We start from the raw sequence: 22,899 nt of genomic DNA on the forward strand, positions 1-22,899 counted from the left end.
ATAGGGTGACCTGGAACCTCATCGGAGGGAATCCGTAATTATAAAGTGACCTGTAACGAGAAAAAGGAAATAGATCCCCAACAACACGTAACGCTATCGGAGGTAATGGCCCAAGTCTGGGTAGCACGTGACTCGGTCAGATGACAGCGTCACGTGATGTACAAGATGGCAGCCCGAAGCCCGTTCCGTGCGGCCTTGTTCCGGGACCGGGTGGCGGTTGTGACCGGCGGAGGGAGCGGCATTGGCGCCGCCGTGGCTGCCGAACTGTTGGCGCTAGGTGCGGACCCTAGAGCCTGGGGAAGCCAGGGCCCAAATCCGGAGGCGGTAGTCTGAGGGAGGCTTGGAGTCGGAGCACCTGAACTGTGGCTATTAACCTCTGAAATTAATGACCGCCTTTCCCACGTTGCGATGTCCTTCATATCCGCCCCTTACCATGGTGTGTGACACTCCCTAAGTACCGCCCCTCTTGGTGCGGCATGGCCTCAGCTCCTTCCCACGGTGCAGCGCTCCCTCACTATTGCCCCCTTCGCGGTGAGGCACTCCCTTAGGTCCGCCCCTCCCACAGTGTGGCACTCAGAATCAGCTTTACTATCACTAGCGTAACATTTTACTGTAGAGCAGAAGAGGAACAGTAATGTAGTGTTGATGTGCTTATGGACCATTCAGAAATCTGATAACAGAAGAAGCTGTTTCTAAAACGTACCGGGTGTGTCTTCAGACTCCTTTGCCATCTCCCTGATAATACTAATGAGAAAAGGGCATGGATGGTGAGGGTGCTTAATGATAGATACCCTCTTGAGGGGAAGTACTACCCCTCCCTCAGTACCACCCCTCCTTCAGTTTAACTGTTGCCCAGTGTGATGTTGCCTGTTGGGCTGTCCTGGTGTAAATTGTTGCCTTTTAAATTGACCAGAATGTAATGTCGTGATTGCGTCCCGTAAAATCGAGCGACTGCGTGAAGCTGCAGAACAACTTTCAGCGGCACTGGTGGACTCCAATCCTGCAAAAGTGACGCCGATTCAGTGTAACATTCGTAAGGAGGATGACGTAAGGACTGCAATTGTTTCCAGTTCTGATGGTAATGATCGATAGGCAGGGAATGGAGGGATATGGACCAGGATTAGCTGGACTGGCATCATGTTCAATGCGGATATTCAGTTCATTGACATATACATAGATGCACTGGCGAGCTGTTTTGGCCATGACATAAACATGGCTGAGTCAAAGTAAATTTATTATCAAAGTCTGTATATGTCACCACTGAGATTCATTTCCTTGTCGACATTTATAGGAAAAGAAAGAAATAGAATGGAATTGATGGAAAAATGATACATAAAAAGACTGACAAGCAACCAGGGTGCAGAATAAGACAAAATAAAACTTCAAACATTACAGCACAGCACAGTACAGGTCCTTTGGCCAACGATGTTGTACCAACCTTTTAAGCTAATCTAAGAATAATCTCATCCCTCTGTTTTACACAGCCCTCCATTTTTCTATCATACGTGTGCCATCTGAGAGTTTCTTAAATGCTTGTAATGTATCTGTCTCTACCACCACCCCTGGCATGTACCTAGCATCTTCTCTGTGTAAAGAACTTATCTCTGACATATCCCCTATATTTTCCTTCAGTTACATTAAAATTATGCCTTCCCATATACATTTCCGCCCTGGGAAAAAGTCTCTGACTGTCCACTCTATCTACGCTTCTTATTATTTTCACCTCTATTAAGTCACCTGTCATCCTCCTTTGAGCCAAAGTGAAGACTCCTAGCTTGCTCAACCTTTCCTCATAAGACATGCTCTCTAATCCAGGCTGTAGCCTGGGAAATTAGACAAGTTGTGTAAATAAAAAGAAACAATAATACTGAGAACACCAGTCGTAGAGTCCTTGTGAGTCCTCGGTTGTAGAATCAGTTCAGAGTTGTGAGTAAAGCTCTCCATACAGGAGATTGATAGTTATAGGGTAATACTTGTTCTTGAACCCGGTGATGTGTGATCTGAGACTCCTGTACCTCCTGCCCAATGGTAGCAGTGAGAAGAGAGCATGGACTGGATGGTCGATGTTTTTGATGATGGATGCTGCGTTCTTGTGGCAACATTCCATGTAATTGTGCTTCGTGGTGGCGAGGGTTCTGGCTATGATGGATTGGGCTGTGTCCTCCACTTACTGTAGCCTTTTCTGTTCCTGGGCATTGGTGTTTCCATACCAGGTCGTGATGCAACAAGTTAGGATACTCTCCACTGTGCATCTGTAGAATTTCAGAGTTTTTGGTAACATGTAAATATACTCAGTGGCTATCTAACTGAGCTATTCTCTGCCCGCAGTCACTTGTCCTGGTGTCCTGTTCTTGGTAGGTGAGGAACTTGATGCAGAAGGTCTTGGAGTTCCATGGTCAGATTGATTACCTGGTCAATAATGGAGGGGGTCAGTTCATCAGTCCAGCTGAACACATCTCCACCAAAGGCTGGAACGCTGTGATCGACACCAACTTGACGGGAACGTTCCTCTGCTGCCGAGAAGGTACAGGCAACAGGAAGAGGACAGGGGTACGGAGGGGGAGTGGGGGGTGGTCAGTTCAGTGGTGGGGAGGAGGGGAGAATTAGAATCACATTTATTATCACTGACGTGTGATGTGAAACTTGTTTTGTGGCAGCAGTACAATGTGATGCATAAAAAATTAATATGTTACAATAAAACATATTTTAAAAACAGTGTAAAAAGGGAACAAAATGGTGAGGTAGTGTTCATGGACCAATCAGAAATCTGATGGCAGAGGGGGAGAAGCTGTTCCTAAAACGCTGAGTGTGGGTCTTCAGGCTCTTGTATCTCCTCTCTGATGGTAGTGACGAGAAGAGGGCATGTCTGGATGGTGGGATCATTAATAATGGATGCCACCTTTATGAGGCATTGCTCCTTGAAGGTATCTTGGATGCTGGGAAGGCTCACGCCCATGATGGGTCTGACTGAGTTTACAACTTTCTGCAGCTTATTTCAATCCTGTGCAGTGCTTCCCCACATACCAGATGGAGATGTGGCCAGTTAGAATGTTCTCGACTGTACATCTGTAGAAATTTGCAAGTGTCTTTGCTGACATGTCGAGCCCCCTGAGACTCTGAATGAAATATAGCCGCTGTCAGGTCTTCTTTGTAACTGCATCGATATGTTGAGCCCAGCATAGACCCTCAGAGAGGTTGACACCCTGGAACTTAAAATTGCTCACCCTTTCCACTTCTGATCCCTCGGTGAGGATTGGTATGTGTTTCCTCATCTTGCCCTTTCTGAAGTCTACAATTGGTTGTTTGGTCTCACTGATGTTCAGTGCAGCTCTGATGGAAACTATTTATTCCTTATCTCCGCTGATGCTGCCTGACCTGCTGAGTTCCTCTAGCACTTTGTGTGAGATGTAACAGAATGCAGAATAAAGCGTAAGAGCTACAGAAACAATGCAGTACAGACAGATAATGTGCAAGGTCATAATGAGGTAGATTGTGAGGTCAGAGTCCATCCCATCATACTGGGGAATCATTCAGTGGTCTTATAACAGTGAGGTGGAAGCTGTCCTTAAGCCTGGTGGTATGTGCTTTTGTATCATCTGTTATGATACGCAAGATGACTTTGACTACATAATAACCGGCAACGATGGTGTTCTCACAAGAGAGGAAATCAAAAGACAGAGCGAGCTTCTAGTCCAAGATAAAACAAGAGGAGTGAGGAGAGTGAAGAAGGACAGGAAACAATACGTCAGTAAGAAAAAAGTCATTTGTTAGATTGGAATCTGATTTTGTGCATTACTCACTGAAAATAAAGTCTTTTTACAGTGAAAAAAAATTCTGCCCAATGGGACAAGACAAGTGAGAATGTCCAGAGCAGGTGGGGTTTTAGATTATGTTGGCTGCTTTACTGAGGCAGTGAAAAGTGCAGACAGACTCCATGGAGGGAGGCTGGTTTATGTGATGTGCTGAGCTGTGTCCATAACTCTGTGTTATCTCAGGTAGAGCTCAAGCTACTAAAGTCGGAATTTTGGATCAGGAACAGCTTCCCCCTCCTTCCTTTCCTCATCCCCCCACCATGCTCACTCCCTCCCTCACCTTTCCTCTTTCAGCATATTGCTCCTGGATGAAGGAGAATGGCGGGGCCATCGTCAACATTGTGGCAGACATGTGGAAAGGATTCCCGGGAGTATCGTGAGTGTCCATTTCTTCCCAAGGCCTGTGGTTCAGGGAGAGATGATTACACCCCGGCTCCTTGTGCATGTGGACCAATGTCTCCCAGTGCCCCGTGTACTTGGAACTCTGTCTCCGACCTGTAGGTTCACTCTACCTCCTTCCAGACATGGGTTTAATCTGGCCAAATGTGAAATATTGCACCTGGGGTAGCTAATGTAAAGGGGAAGGACACAAGTAATGGCAAGACCCTGATAAGAGAAGATTGGTAGCTCGATTTGGCTGCTTGTCTGTGGGGTTGTGCACCAAGCCTGGGCTAGGGTTGCAGACGTTTCATCACCTGTAGAGGTGACATCATCAGTGCCCAGTTGAATGTTGTTTCTGCTGAATGCTCGTGTTTATATTGGTCCGACTCGTTGTTCTCTTTGGTTAGTTGTCACACTGGCCACTCGTCTCTGTTCAGTCCCAGCCACTCTGCTGGCCCACATCACTGGTTATCGGTTGTTGTGAGCATTGGCTCCTCGAGTGTCCAAGACTCGCCCCTCAGCCCCGATCCAGCAGGTGCATAAATTCGTAAATTCCATCCAGTTCAATACGCTTGTTAATAGAGTCTTACACTGAGAGTCAGTCTTCTATGAATTCTCTTGATTTCTTGTTTTTTATTTCTGCCAAGACTTTTGTAGTTTCCCAGATGAACTTGTGTTCTTCTTGGTCTACATGTACTGAGATGAACTACAGAGGGTCGTGTCTTTTTACGGCTAGCTGATGTTCATGTAGTCTTGTGGGTAGTTTTCTCCCTGTGTTTGGGGCTGTCTCCGCATTGGATTTGGTATATTACGTTTGTTCTCACCACATGGGCTGTTGGATCTTTGGATCTCGAGATGAGCGTTCTGATGGTTGTGCTGGGCTTGTGTGCCACCATTATTCTGTGTGGTTGGAGTCTTGTCGTCATTTTGGAAATATTCCTGATACATGGGTAGGGTTAATCTCTCTCTTGTCTATTCAATTGGAGTTAAAGTTTGTTTCTCTGGATGAGACCCCTTCTGATGAAGTTTTTTGGGTAGCCATTGCATGTGAGTACTTTGAAATGATGATTTTCTTCTTTCTTCTTGAGCTCCACTCGGTTGAAAAGCACTTGGATGCAATTTTGTTTGTGGCCATTGGGACAATTGCTGTGACAATTGACAATTTAGTCCATATTCATTTCTTCCTCTAAAATGATGTTTCGAAACTTCTGTCTGCATGCCTCCTGATCAGCATGTCTAGAAATGGGAGTTGGCTGTTTGCTCCGACTGCCATGGTGAAGTTAATACCGTTGAATGCATTGTTGATTGGGTTTTGCACCTCTTTTGCTTGATTTCAATTGAATATGACCAATGTGTCATTGACAGAGTGCACCCATAGGTGAGGTCTGATAATTGGTAATACTGTCCTCTCCAGATTTTGCAGAACAGCTTCTGTGATGAGCCCAGATATAGGAGATCCCATTAGTGTTCCTTTCAGCTGTTCGTAAGAGTTGTCCATTATATCTGAAGCATATTGTTAAGCACAAGTTCAGCAAGTCACTTATCATTTCTTTTGCCAGTTTATGATCGATTGACCTGAAGAATTCAGTGACACCAAATGTGACCATTATTTCATCATTGTTCATTGTCTCTCAACAGAAGCCTCTATTAACAAGCATATTGAACTGGATGCAATTTATGAAGCTATGCATCTGTGGAATCAGGACCAGGGTGTGAGTCATGGACAGCCGAGAAACCAATGCTCACAGCGACCATCCCTCGTGCTGGTCTGTGCTGGTGTTGATTGCCACTTGTGCTGGTCTGTGCTGGTGTTGATCATCCCTCGTGCTGGTCTGTGCTGGTGTTGATCGCCACTCGTGCTGGTCTGTGCTGGTGTTGACCGTCCCTCGTGCTGGTCTGTGCTGGTGTTGATCGTCCCTTGAGCTGGTCTGTGCTGGTGTTGATCGTCCCTCGTGCTGGTCTGTGCTGGTGTTGATGGTCCCTCATGCTGGGCTGTGCTGGTGTTGATCATCACTTGTGCTGGTGTTGACCATCCCTTGTGCTGGGCTGTGCTGGTGTTGATCGTCCCTCGAGCTGGTCTGTGCTGGTGTTGATCGTCCCTCGTGCTGGGCTGTGCTGGTGTTGATCGTCCCTCGTGCTGGTCTGTGCTGGTGTTGATCGTCCCTCATGCTAGGCTGTGCTGGTGTTGATCATCACTTGTGCTGGTCTGTGCTGGTGTTGACCATCCCTTGTGCTGGTCTGTGCTGGTGTTGATCATACCTCGTGCTGGTCTGTGCTGGTGTTGATCATCCCTCGTGCTGGTCTGTGCTGGTGTTGGTCATCCCTCATGCTGGTCTGTGCTGGTGTTGATCGTCCCTCGAGCTGGTCTGTGCTGGTGTTGATCGTTCTTCGTGCTGGTCTGTGCTGATGTTGATCGTCCTTCGTGCTGGTCTGTGCTGGTGTTGATCATCCCTTGAGCTGGTCTGTGCTGGTGTTGATCGTCCTTCGTGCTGGTCTGTGCTGATGTTGATCGTCCCTTGTGCTGGTCTGTGCTGATGTTGATCGTCCCTCGTGCTGGTCTGTACTGGTGTTGATTGTCCCTCGTGCTGGTCTGTGCTGGTGTTGATCATCCCTCGTACTGGTCTGTGCTGATGTTGATTGTCCCTCGTGCTGGTCTGTACTGGTGTTGATTGTCCCTCGTGCTGGTGTTGATTGTCCCTCATGCTGGTATTGATCATCCCTCGTGCTGGGCTGTGCGGGTGTTGATTGTCCCTCGTGCTGCTCTGTACTGGTGTTGATCGTCCCTCGTGCTGGTGTTGATCGTCCCTCATGCTGGTGTTGATCATCCCTCATGCTGGTCTGTGCTGGTGTTGATTGTCCCTCGTGCTGCTCTGTACTGGTGTTGATCGTCCCTCGTGCGGGTCTGTGCTGGTGTTGATCGTCCCTCGTGCTGGTCTGTACTGGTGTTGATTGTCCCTCGTGCTGGTCTGTGCTGGTGTTGATTGTCCCTCGTGCTGGTCTGTGCTGGTGTTGATCGTCCCTCGTGCTGGTCTGTGCTGGTGTTGATCATCCCTCGTACTGGTCTGTGCTGATGTTGATTGTCCCTCGTGCTGGTCTGTACTGGTGTTGATTGTCCCTCGTGCTGCTGTTGATCGTCCCTCATGCTGGTATTGATCATCCCTCGTGCTGGGCTGTGCGGGTGTTGATTGTCCCTCGTGCTGCTCTGTACTGGTGTTGATCGTCCCTCGTGCTGGTCTGTGCTGGTGTTGATCGCCACTTGTGCTGGTCTGTGCTGGTGTTGATCATCCCTCATGCTGGTCTGTGCTGGTGTTGATCATCCCTTGAGCTGGTCTGTGCTGGTGTTGACCATCCCTTGTGCTGGTCTGTGCTGGTGTTGATCGTCCCTTGTGCTGGTCTGTGCTGGTGTTGATCGTCCCTCGAGCCGGGCCGTGCTGGTGTTGATCGTCCCTCGAGCTGGTCTGTGCTGGCGTTGATCGTCCCTCGAGCTGGTCTGTGCTGGTGTTGATCATTCCTCGTGCTGGTCTGTGCTGGTGTTGATCGTCCCTCGTGCAGGTCTGTGCTGGTGTTGACCATCCCTCGTGCTGGTCTGTGCTGGTGTTGATCGCCCCTCAAGCTGGGCCGTGCTGGTGTTGATCGTCCCTCGTGCAGGTCTGTGCTGGTGTTGACCATCCCTCGTGCTGGTCTGTGCTGGTGTTGATCGACCTTCATGATGCTGATATTAACTATTGTTTTTTCTTCCCAAGACACACGGGAGCAGCGAGAGCAGCTGTGGACAACCTCACCAAGAGTCTGGCCATCGAGTGGGCCGACAGTGGGGTACGGGTGAACTCAGTGGCTCCTGTGAGTGTTTATTTATTTATTTACCGAGCGATAATCCCACCCTGCCTTGCTCGTGGACTGTTTGTCTCACTCCCATCCACGTAGCATCCATGCCAGGTCCACCAGACTCAAAAACAGTTACTTCCCCCAAGCAGTAAAGCTGATCAGTACCTCAGAGCCACCTAATGTCCAGACACTCCTGTACCTCGCATCACTTTATGGACATAGAATCAATCTAGTTACATATTTATATGGATTTTTTTTTTACTTATTGTATTCTTTTTCTAACTGTGTTTGCATTTGTGCTTTATCGGATCCAGAGTAATAATTATTTCGTTCTCCTTTACACTTGTGTGCTAGAAATGACATTAAACAATCTGGAATCTTGAACAGACAGTCAATATCAGTACAGTAACAGGTCCTTCCAGCGCGACAAGCCCACGCCGCCCAATTATATCCATGTGGCCAATTAACCTACAAAACCGTACATCCTTGCAATCTGCAATCAAATGAGGCGAGAGAGCACGTTCTGTCCTGAAGTTCATCAGATTCACCAAGAAATTCAGGAGAGAGGCCAAGAGTTCCCGGCATGAATAAGCTAAGTGCTTCGGCACCTTTGCAGCTTACCGGCAATCTAATGGATAACTGGAAATACTTCAAACAGTGACTCAGTGTATATTTGGCTGCCAGCAGAGCAGGAGGGGCTGATGAAAGATTGAAAGTTTCTAGTTTTCTGCACGTAATTGGTGAAGATGCTTTGGACACCTATAACAGCTTTCAAATTGACGAGACAGCTTTTACAACACCAGTGTCGTGGAGAGGGGAGACTTGCAGCGTGGGCAACTGCCGGTCTTCCATACAACCTTGCCCAGGTCTGCGCTCTGGAAACCTTCCAAGGCGCAAATCCATGGTCTCACGAGTCTAACGGATGCCTATAAATACTTGAATAATATTGTAAATATATTGTTTGATTCAGCATTCTTTGTTGTGTACATAATTCATTATGGGTTATATGTAAAAGTACATGAATGGCATACGTCATTACATCACCACATTGTGTGTGAGTGCTTTGGTAAAAGTAACAATGACTAAACTAGAGTATACGCATTATTCCTGGTATTGTAACGCAAACAACAGGAATTCTGCAGATGCTGGAAATTCAAGCAACATACATCAAAGTTGCTGGTGAACGCAGCAGGCCAAGCAGCATCTATAGGAAGAGGCGCAGTCGACGTTTCAGGCCGAGACCCTTCGTCAGGACTAACTGAAGGAAGAGTGAGTAAGGGATTTGAAAGCTGGAGGGGGAGGGGGAGATGCAAAATGATAGGAGAAGACAGGAGGGGGAGGGATAGAGCCGAGAGCTGGACAGGTGATAGGCAAAAGGGGATACGAGAGGATCATGGGACAGGAGGTCTGGGAAGAAAGACGGGGGGGGTGACCCAGAGGATGGGCAAGAGGTATATTCAGAGGGACAGAGGGAGAAAAAGGAGAGTGAGAGAAAGAATGTGTGCATAAAAATGAGTAACAGATGGGGTACGAGGGGGAGGTGGGGCCTTAGTGGAAGTTAGAGAAGTCGATGTTCATGCCATCAGGTTGGAGGCTACCCAGACGGAATATAAGGTGTTGTTCTTCCAACCTGAGTGTGGCTTCATCTTTACAGTAGAGGAGGCCGTGGATAGACATGTCAAAATGGGAATGGGATGTGGAATTAAAATGTGTGGCCACTGGGAGATCCTGCTTTCTCTGGCGGACAGAGCGTATATAATGCAATTCCTGGCATTGTGTTTTTTTTGGATTAGTTTTATGTTTTGGAGTTACAGAGCATAACAGGGGCCATTCAGTGGAGACACAGAGCACTACAGCAGGCGTCTAGTCTGTGCCGAACCATTATTCTGCCTGGTCCCATCAAGGCAGCCCTCCATCTCCTTCCCATCCTCGTACTTATCCAAACTTCTCTTAAGTGTTGAAATCAATCCTGCATCCACGACTTCCGCTGGCAGCTTGTTTCACACTTTCACCATGCTCACGTTTCCCTTAAATATTTCACCTTTCACCCTAAACCTATGACCTGCAGTTCTAGTCTCACCCTTCCTTTTATAACAGCAGGGTAGAAGCTGTCATTAAGATAAGTTTATCTTTATTTTACACGTGCATTGAAACATATAGTGAAATGTGTCATTTGCGTCAGTGACCAACACAGTTCGAGGATGTGCTGGGAGCAGACCGCAAGTGATGCCGTGCTTCCGGCACCAACACAGCATGTTACTGGCCCGAATCTGTATGTCTTTGAAATGTGACAGGAAAACAGAACAGCCGGAGGAAACCCACACAATCAGAATCAGGTTTATTATTACTGGCATAGGTCATAAAATTTGTTATGCAGCTGCAGTACATTATAATAAAAACTGTGAACTACTGTAAGAAGAATATATAAAAGTTAAATAAGTTATGCAAAAAGGGAGAAAAAAGGTAGTGAGGTAGTGTTCATGGGCTCAATGTCCATTCAGAAATCTGATGGCAGAGGGGAAGAAGCTGTTCCTGAATCGTTGACTCTGTGTCTTTGGGCTCCTGTATCTCCTCCCTGATGATAGCAATGAGAAATCCTGGGTGATGGGGGTCCTTAATGATGGATGCCATCTTTCTGAGGCATCGCTCCTTGAAGATGTCCTGGATATTGGGGAGGCTAGTGCCCATGACGGAGCTGACTGAGCTTACACATTTCTGCAACTTATTTCAATTCTGTGCAGTTTCACCCTCACCCATACCAGACGGTGATACAGCCAGTTAGAGTGATCTCCACAGTACATTGATAGAAATTTGTGAGTCTCTTTGGTGACATGGCAAATCTCCTCAAACTCCTCATGAAATATAGCCACTGTCAGGCCTTCTTTGTAACTGCATTGATCTGTTGGGCCCAGGAACTTGAAACTGCTCACCCTTTCCACTTCTGATCTCTTGTTGAGGACTGAAATGTGTTCCTTTGTCTTATCCTTTCTGAAGTCCACAGTCAATTCTTTGGTCTTACTGATGTTGCTGCGACACCACTCTACCAGCTGATCTGTCTTGTTCCTGTACGCCCTTCTGTCAACACTTGGAATTCTGCCAACAATAGATGTGTTCATCAGCAAATTTATAGATGGCATTTGAGCTGTTCCTAGCCACACAATCATGGGAGTAGAGCGAGTAGAGCAGTGGGCTAAGCACACATCCTTGAGGTGCACCAGTGCTGATTATCAGTGAGGTGGAGATGTTATTTCCAATCTGCACAGACTGGTCTTCCAATGAGGAAGGTGAGGATCCAGTTGCAGAGGAAAGTACAGAGGCCCAGGTTTTGGAGCTTTTTGATCAAAACTGTAGGAAATGATTGTATTGAACGCTGAGCTGTAATCAGTAAAAAGCAGCCCGATTTAGGTATTACCATTGTCCAGGTGATTCAAGGCTACATGCAGAGACCTCCTGTGGCAAAAGGCAAATTGCAGTGGTTCCAGGTCCTTGCTTAGACAGCTGATTTTAGCCATAACCAACCTCTCAGAGTACCGTAGTAGTGAATGCTGTTGGACGATTGTCATTAAGGCGGTTCACCCTGCTCTTCTTGGGCACTGGTATGGTTGCTGCCTTTTTGAAGCAGGTGGGAACTTCTGATTTCAGCAGTGAGAGATTGAAAATGTCTCTGAACACAGCCACTAGTTGATTGGCACAGGTTTTCAGAGCCCTACCAGATACGCCACAAGGAGCATGCAGTCAGTGGAGGAATTGAACTTGTGTTGTTGGGGCTGTCAATCGTTACACAAACTGCTATGCTACTGTGCTCTGAGGTTGTCGGTGGTGGCTTTTCCATCCCTGCAGAAATTCAACTGATGAGCTGGATCATCCCCAACCTGCAGTGCGTAGGTCAGAGACAAGCTGCAAGTCTGATCTCCTCAGATGGATGCAGGTGATCAGGTAGATACCGATGGCCAAGAATGGAAAAGCCAGCAAGAAGTGGTGGACACATCCCAGCGCATCACAGGCAAAGCCCTCGCCACTACTGAGCACGTCTCCAAGGAGCACAACCACAAGAAAGCAGCATCCATCATCAAGGACCCCCAGCATGATCACTTCTAGCTACTGCCACTGGGCAGGAAATACAGGGACCTTGGGTCCCACACCACCAGGCTCAACAACAGTTATTGCTCTACAGCCACCAGGCTTCTGAACCAGCATGGATAACTTCACTCTCCTCATCACTGCACTGATTCCACAACTTAAGGACTCAACAACTCATGTTCTGAGTATTAATTATTTATGATTATTATTATCTGTTTTCTTATATATGCAGTTCATCCTTTGCTCATTGGTTGTTTGTCAATCTTTGATTATATGTAATTTTTCATTGATTCTATTGTATTTCTTTGTTCTACTGTGAATGCCTGCAAGAAAGTGAATCTCAGAGTAGTACATAGTGACGGAAACGTACCTTGAATTTTGAACTTTAGATTCACTGGCAGCTCTCTGTTGGCAGGTCACCCTCAATAGTTTGTACTCGGTGACTGACCAAATGAGTGTTTTGTGTTTCTTCATCCCATCTTATATTTTCAATGTCTACTTCCTTTGAGGAGCTTGTTTTAATAATTCACGATTATTTGAACAACTGTTGTCATTGCTGGTTAATTGGACTCTGACAACTTGCACTCATGTCTCAATCACACTTTACTTGGGCACAAGGAGAACAGCTCAGTCCCTATCACCACACTGCTCTGAAGTTCAAACAAAGAAATGCCATTTGTGTACATAACAAAACCATAGGATATAGGAGCAGAATTAGGCTATTTTTTCCATTTCATCATGGCTGATCCACCATTTTCCCTCTCAGCCCCAATCTCTGCGTTCTCCCCAAATCCCTTCCTGCCCTGACTAATCAAGAACCTATCAACCTATGCCTTAAATATTCATGAAGACTTGGCCTCCACAGCCACCTGTGACAATGAATTCCACAAATTCACCTTTCTCTGGCTAAAGAAATTCCTCCGCACCTCTGTTCTAAAAAGATGCCCCTCTATTCTGAGGCTGTGTCCTCTGGCCTTAGGCTCTCCCAGCATAGGAAACATCATCTCCACATTCACTTTCACAAGGCCTTTCAACATTCGATACGTTTCAATTAGGTCACCCCTGATTCCTCTGATTTCCAGTGAATACAGGCCAGGAGTCATTAAACGCTCTTCATATGACAAGAATTTCGTAAACCTCCTTTGAACCCTCTCCAATGTCCAAGTGAGGCCTCACCAGTGCTTTATAAAGTGTCAATGTTACATCCTTACTCTTATATTCTGGTCCTCTTGAAATGAATGTTAATATCACAGTTCACCATCAACTCAACCTGCAAATTCGCCTTTAAGGAATCCTGCACAAAAAATTCTCAAGTCCCTTTACACCTCAGATTTTTACCCTTTTATTTTTTTCTCCCAAAGTGCATGACCATCTACTTCCTGACACTTGTATTTCATCTGCCACTTCTTTAGCTCATTCTCCTAATATCTCTTGTCCTTCTGTAGCCTTTCTACTTCTTTAAAGCTACCTGCCCCTCCACCTATCTCTGTATCATCTCCAAAGTTTACAACAAAGCCATCAATTCACCATTCCAAGTCATTGACATATAACATAAAAAGCGCTCCCTACACAGACCCCTGTGGAACACCACTAGTCACCAGCAGCAACCAGAACAGGCTCCCTTTCTTCCCACTCTTTGCCTCCTGCCAATCAGCCATGCTAGTATCTTTCCTGTAATACCATGCTTTAGCCATGCTAGTATCTTTCCTGTAATACCATGGGCTCTTAACTTCTTAAACAGCCTCATGTGTGGCACCTTGTCAAAGGCCTTCTGAAAATCCAAGTACACAACACCCACCAATTCTTCTTTGTCTATTCTGCTTGTCATTTCTCCAAATAATTCCAATAGATTTGTCAGGCAAGAGGAAACCATGCTGACTATGGCCTATTTTATCATGTGCCTCTACCCCAAAATCAGATCCTTAAAGTTCGACTCCAGCATGTTCCCGTCCACTGAGGTCAGGCTAACTGGCCTATAATTTCCTTTCTCAAAGAGTGGAGTGACATTTGCAATTTTCAAGTCCTCCAGAGCCTTTCCAGAATTCAGTGACTCATGAAAGATCATTACTAATACTTCCACAATCTCTTCAGCTACCATTCTCTGAACCCCAAGGTGTATCCCATCTGGTCCAGATCGCATTCAGACCTTTCAGTTTCCCAATAATCTTCTCCCTAGCAATGACAACTTCACACTTCACACACTTCTGCCCCTGACACTTTTGGACTTCCATCTTACTGCTCATGTCTTCCACAATGAAGCCTGATGCAAAATACTTATTCAGTTCATCCACCATTTCCTTCTTTCCCATTGCTACCTCTCCAGCATCATTTTCCTGCAGTCCAATATCCACTCTCGCATCTCTTTTACATTTTATGTATCTGAAGAAAATATTGAACTATTGGAAACTTTGTGTACTTCTCAATCCCATCACTTAAGTACAAATCATAATCTATATTTCAGGTGTTAACAATCAATTAAATCTATGAGTGAAGGCCAACAATATGTGACAATTCGTAAAATAAGTGTACGATCGTAAGTATTGCCCTGGAGTTCTTCGTTTGCATCGTGTTGGTATTTTTGGTAACCTTGGTTGAGCAGAAAGTCTATACAAAGGAGAGTTAGGCTTTCAAGGGTTGTGTTCAGCCTGGGTGAATGCACTATGCCTGCACACCATCTCTGGTAGCATCCGGTGGAAACCCAGGTGGTCATGAGGAGATGGTACAAGCTCATTACAGACAGTGGTGGGAATTGAAATGGTCACTGGCACTCTAGTAGTGTAACGCTACTGTCACCCCGATTGAGTTAGTTCAGTTTCCCCTCCACCACCACCTCATTCCAACCTTTAAATTATTAAATTAAATTCAGGATCTGAATATTTAACATTTTTTGTGCTACACAGGGAATGATTTTTTCAGAATCAGCTGTGGCCAACTACAAGGAGCATGGACCCCAAATCTTCAGAAGTTATGTCCCAAGAATTCCTGCCAAGAGACTGGGTGTTCCAGAGGAGGTGAGGTCCCACCATTTGGATTGTACTGTTGCCAGAGTGACCATTTGAACACAGAACATTACAACACAATACAGCCCGTTGGCCCATGATGATATGCTGAGCTTTTAACCTTCTCCAAGGTCAATCTAACCCTTCTGCTCTACATGGCCCTCCTTTTCTCTATCATCTAAGTGTCTTAAATATCACCCGTGTCACCTGTCTTAACACACTTGACCGCTGCAACGCTACCATATGGAATGCCTACCATTTAATCCCTAGACCGCATTTTGGGAATCTGATCATTTGACAGTCCCCCTCTTACCACCTGCACGTAGGCAGAGACTGAAGAGCAAGGCTCCAGGGATAAGGACAGCTGGAGGCAAAGAACCTGCTATGGGATTGTTTCCAGTCGGTGGACTGAGCTCTGTTCCAGTCCCCAGAGGATATGACGTGCACGGTTGTCACAGACTTTATAAAAACAGTCATAGATGAGTATGTCCCACAAAATCATTCAGAGTCTTCCTAACCCAGAAGCTGTGGATGAACCATGAGATCCGCAATCTGTTGAAGGCCAGATAAGTGGCTTTCAGGTCTGGTGATCATGTAAAATACAAGAGGTCCAGGTACGATCTCCAGAAAGCCATCACACATGTGAAGTGGCCATTCCAGACCAAACTTGAATCAGAGAAGGATACTCAACAGCTCAGGCATATTTTGAATGCCGTCACCTACTTCAAAGTGAAACCAAGTGACTTTGGTTACAAGGTTTCACTCCCAGATGAGTTCAATGCAGTTTATGCTCGCTTTGACCATCTAAGTGTGAAAGCACAAACTGCCACAACCCCCAATGACCTTGTGATTTCTGTTTCTGAGGCCAGTCTGAGAGCATCGTTCAAGAGGGTGAACCGATGGAAAGCATCTGGCCTAGACGGTGTACCTGCCGGAGTACTAAAGACCTGTGCTGATCAACTGATTGGAATGCTTCAGCATTCTGAGCTACCCACCTGCTTCAAGCAGGCCTCAATTTTATTGGTGCCTCAGAAGAACATGGTACCCTGCCTCAATAACTATCGTCCAGTAGCACCTACATCCACTGTGATGAAGTGCTTTGAGAGGTTGGTGATGAAACATTTCAACTCCTGCCTGAGAAGCGACTTGAATCTGCTTCAATTTGCCTACCAGAATAACAGGTCCAAATGGTCTTCACTGACTACTGCTCAGCATTCAATACCATTATCCCTTCAAAACTAATCAATAAGCTTCAAGACCTTGTTCTCAATACCTTCTTGTGCAATTGGATCCTCAGTTTCGTCACTTGCAGACCCAGTCAATTCAGATTGGCAACAACATCTCCACGATCTCCATCAGCACAGGCGTATCACAAGACTGTGTGCTTAGCCCCATGCTCTACTCACTTTGTACTGTTATAAGGATTTACCCCTTAGTAATAATGATCGGAGAGGTACAGAGAGAATCTGTAATTCTGACAAGTATCCTCTATTATCTCACCTACAAAGCATCTGGGTTCACAAATTAACTACTTGTGTGCACACGCACTGGGATACCCTGGCCTTCCATGAACCGTCAATGTGGAAAATAGGTATTGCCTGGGAAAAGGAGTCTATGCTGGCTAAGCATTCCTCATGGTCCCACTCATTCTCTAAATGTCTCTGAGGTTATCTACATCTACAATGGTTGTTCTCTGGAGAGTTGTCAGCCCTTTGCATTTGAAGCTCCTAACTCCTATAGTGTTCCTCATCAATTCAAATGATGCATTTTCATCTTTTTGGCTCAAGGTTGCCTGACCCACCTGGGACACCTCATTGGTTCTTATAGCTACTTGTTTGAGAATGGTCTCAGGTTTAGCAGGTCATTAGCTGAAATTTCTTGTGTCCACATTCAGTTGCTCTGATTAAGTTATCCCAGAGCAAAAATCAGTTCATCAAACAGTTTACAAAATGGCAACTGGAAGGACAGTCTCACAAAACGGCTGCATCCATTCCTGTTGATTGACTGTCATTGTTTCTGGCCAACAGTACTTATGACTATGAGGCTAAGTACAGCTCCAGTGCCATATTTAAGTTTGCTGACAACATCACTGTGTTTGGCCGAATCAAAGGCGGTGACAAAAACCTGGCTGAGTGTTGCCACAATAACAGCCTCTCACTCAGTGTCAGCAAAACCAAGGAGCTGATTATTGACCACAGGAGGAGGAAATCAGAGGTCCATGAGCCAGCCCTCATAGGGGATCAGAGGTGGAGAGGGTCAGCAACTTTAAATTCCTTGGTGTTAACATTTCAGAGGATCTGTCCTGGGGCCAGCATGGAAGTGCAATTATGAAGAAGGCACAGCAGGAAAACAGCAACCATCATCAAGGGCACCCACCATCAAGGCCATGATCTCTTCTCACTGCTGCCATCAGGAAGAAGGGACAGGAGCCTCAGGACCCACACCATCAGGCTCAGGAACAGTTATTACCCCTCAGCCATTGGGCTCTTGAACCATTGGGGATAACTTTTCACATCACTGAACAGTTTGCACAAACTATGGACTCACTTTCAAGAACTTTTCATCTCATGTTCTCGATATTTATTGCTTGGTTACTTACTATTATTTCTTTGTTTCCTTTGTATTTGCACAGATATCTTTTGCACATTGGTTGTTTATCCGTCCTGTTGGGTATGGTCTTTCACTGAATCTATCATGTTTCTTGAATTTACTGTGAATGCCTGCAAGAAAATGAATCTCAGGGTTGTATATGGTGACAAATGTACTTTGATAATTAATTTGAACTTAAATGTCCCTAATGTACCACTACCACCACTGCTGGCAGTGAGTTCCATGCACCCACCACTCTCTGTATTAAAAAACCTACCTGTGACACCTCCCCTGTACTTCCCTCTAATCACCTTAAAATTATGCTCCCTGGTATTTGCCATTCCTGCCCTGGGAAAGAAGACAATAGCTGTCCACTCAATCAGTGCCCTTTAATCATCTTGCAGACCTCTAATCCTCCTTCACTCCAAAGGTAAAAGCCCTAGCTCACTCAATCTATCCCCATAAAAGATGCTCACTAATCCAAACAGCATCCTGGTAAATCTCCTCTGCACCCTCTCATAGTCTATCCTGCCTGTCCTGGTGGGATTCAACCTCAACGCCAACATCCACCTTTTCACATCTTGAAGGTCAGTTTTTGACCATGAACTTTTGGTGGAGCAGTATGTTTGAAAAAAAGCAAAGATTAAAGGTTAGCTTTATTTGTTACACTTACATTGAAACATAGTGATGTGCGTTGTTTGCATCAATGACCAAAGCAGTCTGTGTGTGGCTGCCCGCCAGTGTCAGCACACTTCCAGTGCCAATGTAACATGCTCACAATTTACTAACCCTAACCTGTACAATGTTTTGTGGATCTTCTTAAAGACAACTAATATTATCTGCTTAATACCTCCTTTTCATCTCCTTAACCGTAGTGTAGCGGTTGTGCCAGCAATCCAGATTCAATTCCAACACTGTGAGGAGACGTTCTCCCCGTGACCGGATGGGTTTCCTTCGGGTACTCCACATTCCTCCCTCATCCCAAAGATGTACAGCTTCATAAGTTGTGGTCATGCTGGAAGTGTAGCAACACTTACAGGCTGCCCCCAGCTCAATTCCTGGACAGTGCTGGTAATTGATGCAAATGACACATTTCTCTCTATGTTTTAATCTTTTTAACTATCTTTATTTAACAAATAAAGCTAATTTTTGAATCATTCTTTCTCTCTTTCCCAGTTCTGACAGATCCTGGAATCAGAATCAGTATCAGGTTTAATATCACTGGCAGATATCACAAAACATTTTTAATGAAGAATTTTAAAATAAACTGTTGGCACTACCCAGTGAATAAATAAATAATAAAGCATCACACTGTGCAGATGTGTAGGGGTCCTGACTTCAGGTTGTCAGATGGTTTTCACGTCGACCCACGCCTGGTTCAGTACCCACCTTACGAACTGCCTTTTCCAAAAGCTCCCTTCCGGAATGTGCTACAAATCCCTCTGTTGGTCGGGGTCGGCCATGGATGTTGTGGCCTCGCTGACTACGTTATTGTTGCAGTGCCATCAGACGATACACAAGCCAGTGTGCAATATGGAGAGCAAGGTGTTGTCTATACAACAGGCTCCCCCTCTCCACACAGCTGATGAATCCAAAAGAATGGCAGAGACTGATACTGTTTGGCACCAGTGGTATCAAGGGAGTTGCCAGTCAGCATTGAACTCAACCTAGGATTGTGTTAGTGACTCCAGCTCTGGATTTTTCCTTGGGGTTTACTCCTGATGCCTTCCACATGAGTGGGCAGAGCCACAGGGCAGTGGAGTTTTGAGATCAAGAGTTTTCCTTCTAGATGAGCTGCCAGCCACGGCTGATGAGCCCCGTTTGCTGGAGTGACTAGTTTTCAGACACCATTAATCTGCCTTTGCCCCTTCTCCTGTCAGTAGGAACAGTTCCACTGGGCTTAGCCACATGTGAAGGCCGTGAGCTGGACTTGGTGGTCAGAGGCTATCTGAGACACACTATTGGGAGCATTTAATAGGTAATGGAAGCTCATCCCTGCTACCCCACCCCCACCCCCAACCCCCCAGCTGTGACAACCTGAAAGAAAGTGCTATTGGGCTGTTGGAACAAAAATTTCATGGTATTTTAAAAGTTTCTTTCTCCAGGCAGTTAATCTAGTTAACCATTTTAGTTAGCCACCCCACCCCCTCTATTACCATCACTGCACTGCACTGTAAACACTTTCAACCACTTTTTATCACGCTGTCTTCATTGTAAATACATGCTGGTATTTGTGAATTTAGTACACTTTATCCATACTTTAGCCTCTTAAGTTTATGTTTTATGTAATTCTTTGTAATTGCTGTTTTTTGTTGCATACTGTGCTCTTACCAGCACACTACAGCAAATTCTGAATACATGTAACCCTCTGTGGTGAATAAAGTTGATCCTCTACCCTTCAGCTGACCGCCTCTTCTCCTCAACTTCAGGTCGCTCCTGTTGTTTGCTTCCTGCTTTCACCGGCTGCCTCCTTCATCACTGGTGAGACCGTGAAGGTTGATGCAGGACAAAGTCTCTACCAGAGCCCCTGGGAGATTCCTAGTAAGGATTCGGCTTTCTCTCCCTCTTCAGAGACTCCCATCCCTCCTGAGTCATGTACATCAACCAGGAGAGCAGAGGACTCTCCAGTGTAAAAATTGGAAAATCATATCATGACTGTATTAGTTATGATGCCATGATTGCATCAGTTACATCACTAATGAAGTATTGTTTACAGGTCATAGTCTGATTTGAGATAGTCAACATGGCTTTGTGAGGGGCAGGTTGTGCCTCATGAGCCTGATTGAATTCTTTGAGAAAATGTGACAAAACAAGTTAATGAAGGCCAAGCAGTGGGCATGGTGTATATGGATTTTACTGAGGTAACAAGATCTGCCTTGTTTGGCTTATTCACGAAGTCAGAAGACGTGGCTGTGTGAGTACAGAATTGGCTTGTCCACAGAGGGCGGAGAGTGGTAGTAGACGGAGCCTTTTCTGACTGGAGCTTGGTGACCACACGGATCTGTTCTGGGGCGCCTGCTCTTTGTGATTTTTAATAAAACGCATGAAAAAAGTGGAAGGGTGGCTTAGTAAGTTTGCAGATAACACAAAGGTTGGTGGTGGGGGCAGTGAAGATTATTGTAGGTTACAGTGGGACATTGACAGGATGCAGAGTTGGGCCAAAAAGTATGTAGTGATTCACTTTGGGAGGTCAAACTTGAAGGTAGATACAGAGTTAATGGCAGAGCTCTTAGTAGTGTTGACAACTAGTGAGGAACAGAGGGATCTTGGGGCCCATGTCCATGGATCCCTCCAAAGTTGCCACGCAAGTTGATAGCATCCTTAAGGCAGCATGTGAGGTGTTGGCTTTCAATAGTTGGGGGGATTGAGTTCAAGAACCATGTAAAACCGTGCTTAAACTACACTTGGAACCTTGTGTTTGGTTCTGGTCACCTCATTTTAGGAAGGATGTGGAAGTTTCAGAGGGTGCAGAGATTTACCAGGATGCTGTCTAGATTGTCTCATCAGGATTGGCTGAGCAAGCTAGGTCTTTTCTCTTTGGTGTGCAGGAGGATGAGAGGTGATGTGATAGAAGTGTACAAGATGATAGACATAGAACGAGCAGACAGCAGAGACTTTTTCCAAGGCCACAACTGGTTAATACATGAGGCATAATGTGATTGACAGAAATATAGGAGTGATGTCAGAGGCAAGTTTTTTTTACACAGAGAGTGTGGGTGGTGGAACCTGCTGCCAGGGCTTGGTGGTAGAAGCAGATATATTAGGGACATTTAAGGACTCTTAGATAGGCAGGTGGATGATAGAAAAATGGAGGAGAGGAGGGTTAGATTGATCTTGGAGTAGGTTAAAAGGTCAGCACACCATGAACTGAAGGACTTGCGCTATACTGCAATGTTCTATAATAGTGGGGAAGGCGTGTCACAGCTGCAGGAAGTGTTGGTTCAGTCACAAATGGAGTAATGTATGCAGTTCTGGTCACCACATTAAAGGATGTGGAGGCTTTGGACTGGGTGTGGAAGTTCTTCACCAATTTAACAATTTAGGGAAGATTTAAGGAAAGGGGTAATGAGTTATAGAGCAGATCTGAGCCGCCTTTACCCAGAGAGGAGTGAGTGCCTGGAGCATGGTGCCGGAGAGAACGATGGAAGCAGAGTTGCTGATGGTGTTTCAGGACATTATGAGAGTTGGGACATTATAAATTCAAAAGATCCTGCAGGTGCTGGAAGTCTTGAGCAACCCACAAAATGCTGGAGGAACTCAGCAAGGCAGGCAGCATCTATGGAGAGGAATACAGTCCACATTTTGGGCCCAGACCCTATGTTAAGTCATTGGTGAGGTCACACTTGGAGTACCTTGTACAAGTTTTTGTGACTCTGTACAGGAACAACATGGTTAAACTGGAAAGAGTGCAGAGAAGATTTTGAGGGTGTTGCCAGGCTAGAGGGCCTGAGTTCATAGGGAGAGATTGGCAGGCAGGGTGACCTTACAGAAATGTTTAAAAATTTGAGAGGCATAGATAAGGTTGACAGTAATAATCTTTTCCCCAGGGTAGGACAGTCCAAAACTAGGGGGCATTGTTTTATGTTGAAAGGGGTAAGAATTAATACGTATTTCAGAGGTAACTTTTATACAGAGGGTGTATATGGAGTGAGTTACCAGAGAACGTGGTTACAAAACATTTGAATCGGTACATGGAGGGATATTGCCTGATTGCAGGAAATTGGCTTGAGCTGAAGTGCCTGTATCTGTGTGTATGACCCTATGACATGTCTACAGAAGTAAAGGAATCATCCAGGGATGGAACATACCAATGCTGGGAGGTGGGAGTAACACAGATGATGCCCACTGATCAGTATGGATGAGGTGGGCTGAATGATGTTTTCCTGCTGTACAACTCTATAACTGCTCTCATTTTTGTGTTTACATCTCCTCAGACCATGACCGCTGGCCGTCAGCTCCAGAAAGCAGGAATTCTGAACTTATGGCTGCTTTCCTCTCTGGAAAACCATCCTCAAAACTGTAGCAGTGCAAGGAATTTCCACAGGGCAGACAACACTCTTAGTGCGATCACTTTGCAGTAATTGCATTGATTGGGAGTTGGAGAATGGATTCAAGATAATTATTTCCAATAAATGAATGCCCAGTCAGTTGATGACTCTTTAATAAAGTTCCCTTTACCCTGTCCTGGATTCTGAATGTGGACTACATTCCTA

The 22,899-nt window shown here is 45.6% G+C and overlaps 1 protein-coding gene across 6 annotated transcripts; it reads left to right on the forward strand.

The window, feature by feature from the left end:
* Positions 1 to 147: 147 nt before the first annotated feature.
* On the forward strand, positions 148 to 22,867 carry pecr (peroxisomal trans-2-enoyl-CoA reductase). 6 transcript variants are annotated; one of them, XM_063051438.1, is made up of 8 exons: positions 148 to 277; positions 914 to 1,047; positions 2,329 to 2,524; positions 3,996 to 4,188; positions 7,937 to 8,033; positions 14,999 to 15,109; positions 20,116 to 20,227; positions 22,621 to 22,833. In XM_063051438.1, the coding sequence occupies exons 3-8, from the start codon at positions 2,371 to 2,373 to the stop codon at positions 22,707 to 22,709; spliced, it is 756 nt and encodes a 251-aa protein (XP_062907508.1). In that variant the 5' UTR covers positions 148 to 277; positions 914 to 1,047; positions 2,329 to 2,370; the 3' UTR covers positions 22,710 to 22,833. The 6 variants fall into 6 exon arrangements, 5 of the variants coding, with proteins under 5 accessions (XP_062907508.1, XP_062907503.1, XP_062907505.1 ...); XR_010018385.1 differs by lacking the exon at positions 3,996 to 4,188 and adding an exon at positions 5,832 to 5,959 and having other exon boundaries at positions 154 to 277; positions 2,359 to 2,524; positions 22,621 to 22,760; XM_063051433.1 differs by having other exon boundaries at positions 154 to 277; positions 2,359 to 2,524.
* The last annotated feature ends 32 nt before the right edge of the window (positions 22,868 to 22,899 follow it).

The sequence above is a fragment of the Mobula hypostoma genome, chromosome 6, assembly GCF_963921235.1.
Source record: "Mobula hypostoma chromosome 6, sMobHyp1.1, whole genome shotgun sequence".
Taxonomy (NCBI): domain Eukaryota; kingdom Metazoa; phylum Chordata; class Chondrichthyes; order Myliobatiformes; family Myliobatidae; genus Mobula; species Mobula hypostoma.